Source organism: Chanodichthys erythropterus, chromosome 7 (assembly GCF_024489055.1).
Source record: "Chanodichthys erythropterus isolate Z2021 chromosome 7, ASM2448905v1, whole genome shotgun sequence".
NCBI classification, from domain to species: domain Eukaryota; kingdom Metazoa; phylum Chordata; class Actinopteri; order Cypriniformes; family Xenocyprididae; genus Chanodichthys; species Chanodichthys erythropterus.
The window spans coordinates 43,942,505-43,945,004 of record NC_090227.1 but is presented as its reverse complement, the minus strand read 5'-3'; the positions used below and the strand labels follow the sequence as shown (position 1 = coordinate 43,945,004).

At 36.5% G+C, this 2,500-nt stretch overlaps 1 protein-coding gene across 1 annotated transcript in view; it reads right to left on the bottom strand.

Moving 5' to 3' along the window:
- si:dkey-205h23.1 (AT-rich interactive domain-containing protein 3B) overlaps positions 1-2,500 on the bottom strand; it is a 50,972-nt gene that overhangs the window by 6,512 nt on the left and 41,960 nt on the right. Inside the window, exon 5 of the mRNA XM_067390670.1 lies at positions 408-591. Coding sequence (XP_067246771.1) covers positions 408-591 — 184 coding nt within the window. The remainder of the gene's footprint in view (positions 1-407; positions 592-2,500) is intronic.

Below are 2,500 nucleotides of genomic sequence, written 5' to 3'. Positions count from 1 at the left end.
TATGTGTGTACATTTGTGTATATATATGTGTGTGTGCGCATTTATATATGTGTGTATGCATTTGTGTATATATGTGTGTGTGTGCGTTTGTGTATATATATATTTACACAGAATATATATTTTGTGAGCACAGATCTAATTAGAGAGAGAGAGAGAGGATGTTCCTGTTTCCACCCCCACACTAAAGCGACCCAAATCAAATCAATATATCAATAAATCTTTCACCTCAAGCTAATTAGTGGAGGCAGAATCAGATGTGAAGAGACGGCAACAGCAGAGAGAGATAAATGTACAGAGAGAGAGAAGGACGAGGAGCAATGCAGTAAATGTGTGTGTGTGTGTGTGTGTGTGTGTGTGTGTGTGTGTGTGTGTGTGTGTGTGTGTGTGTGTGTTTGGGCGTGTCGTACTGTGTGCGGAGCGTGAAGGCGGCGCTGGTGATGGAGGTGGGCAGGTTCAGACCCTTGGTGATCTCTCTCCAGATCTTCTTGTTGATGACCTCCACCAGCCCGCCCTTCTCCGTCACCAGCTTATACAGCATGTACAGATCCAGAACCTGCTTGGCCATGATGGGGATCCTGTTCACCGGAGTCCCTGCAGGAAAACACCAGCGGAGGAAACACCGTCAGGAACCAGCAACGAGACGACACACCACTGCTGACATCACTGCAACACACCACTGACTCGCTTATAAATCAGTGGCAGGAGCGACACAAAAGATTCCCAACCCATGATCAATAAATCACGACATGGACAATAATCCCTTATAATCCTAATATACATTTCTGCTGGCCAGTTATATAGTTCACTGTAGGCTGTGTGAGGTTGCCTAGCAACATAACAATCAGAGATCAATAAACAGCACATTAATATAGAACTCAACTGATGTGTGTGTGTGTGTGTGTGTGTGTGTGTGTAAGAGAGTGTATTAAAGAAAATATTACTTTTTTTGTTGTCATCTAAATATATTTATTTAATTTTATTTATTTATTATTAAAATCATTTATTTTAAAATAAAAAAATATTAAGATAAAATAAAATAAAAAATAAAATAAAAAAACTCATTCAAAATGTTAAAAACATTATATATTAAATATTTAAAAAAACAATAATAGTATATTAAATATACTAAAATAATATGATAAAGAAATATATATGCATATAATTTTTTATTTATTATATTATTTTTATAATATTATAGTTTTTATTAATATTCTAAATTAGCATTTATTTTACACTTAGTTTTTATTTTAATTTTAATTAATTTAGCTGTTTTTGTTGTTTATATTATTATTATTCTGTTTATTTCGTTTTTTTTATTTTAGTTTTAGTTTATTTCCAGTAACTAATTTTATTGCTTCAATTTTTTTTTGTAAAAAAATTTTCATCTAATATTTATATTTTATTTTAGCTTTATTTTAATGAGTTTAAATGTCTTAAATAGTTAATAGCACTGATATATTCATTAACACTATATATTAAACATCAGTAAATATTATATTTACCAGTTTTTTCATGCATTTTCCCAAACAAAACAAACAACAACAAATGATAAAATAAAATTCTCAATATATTACTCGAGTTGAAGTTTTTTGCACTTCTTTGCCCATCAAAAATCCAACTCAATTACTGCACTGAAGCGCTGAAGCAGATGTTGTGTTCATATGGGGTGAGAGTTCACGTCGCCCACGTAACCACAGACTTCAAAGACACAGGTGGGCTGCTGGCGGAAAAATACATATTAGCCTGCTTTACGCAAACAAGCTTGACCTGGATAACACAGACGTTTGATAGCCATACATTAATCCTGTCAGCAGCTTATCTTCAGGTCAGGGGCGGTGGAGACTCCTGACGTCTAGTTGAACGTCCGTATGAAAATACACACACTGAGAACTTATGAATCTACAGGAAAACCTTAATGCAAAAGAGTGGCTTCATCATCACAAACACCAGAAACACACACGAGTGTGATTCTTATCAACAGTGCTCTATAGAAACACAAATCACATGACGGCTTTATGATCTCTCCTACAAAACAAAACATGAAACAGAAATGCAGTGAAAAACACTCAAAAGTTTAAAGGTTGCGTGACGCGCCCCGACACGTACACACGAAAACAAAAGGCATTCAGATGCCCGTGAATGTCTGCCAGTGTGTATTCTGCTCAGCATTATGGGAGAACACGTGGTTTGATCATGCCATCAGGTCCAGAAACATCTCTGCAGTTCTTTAATGCCTCTGACCATCATCCCAACATCAAACAATTAGTGCGACCGCAAGGGTCAAAGGTCAGCCTGAGGTTATTGATGGCTGAATTAAAGCGCCGGTCAGCAGGAAGCCAAGCTTTTATACGTACACGCGCACACAGAGACTAGAGAATGGACGACGGACAATAGAAAGAGCCCTGAATGATTAATACTGACTGCAGTTACATCACACACACACACACACACACACACACACACACACACACACACACACACACACACACACACACACACA